Below are 205 nucleotides of genomic sequence, written 5' to 3' on the forward strand. Positions count from 1 at the left end.
GAAGGGGCGCCGCAGCGGCAAAAAGAACAAGAAGAAGAGGGAGAAAGATCTGACCCCGGATCGAACCCTCGAGTCTTTGTTTGAGGAGCTGGTAGCTAATGGGATCATCAAGAAGTATCCTGAGACACCCATCTATGCGTTCTGTGGGGAGAGATCGTATGCGGCTCATGATTTGAGAGAACAGGGGAAGGATCCCCTGCCTAGC

General features: G+C 52.7%; 1 protein-coding gene across 1 annotated transcript; it reads left to right on the top strand.

Annotated features, from left to right (window-relative positions):
* Positions 1-4: 4 nt before the first annotated feature.
* LOC113473870 (IQ and AAA domain-containing protein 1-like) lies at positions 5-202 on the top strand (the record flags this gene model as incomplete). Its single annotated transcript, XM_026833308.1, has 1 exon — positions 5-202. A coding segment is annotated over one exon (198 nt), but the record flags the coding sequence as incomplete, so codon positions are not given.
* Positions 203-205: the final 3 nt, after the last annotated feature.

This window comes from Diaphorina citri, unplaced genomic scaffold (genome assembly GCF_000475195.1).
Source record: "Diaphorina citri unplaced genomic scaffold, Diaci psyllid genome assembly version 1.1 scaffold159584, whole genome shotgun sequence".
Taxonomy (NCBI): domain Eukaryota; kingdom Metazoa; phylum Arthropoda; class Insecta; order Hemiptera; family Psyllidae; genus Diaphorina; species Diaphorina citri.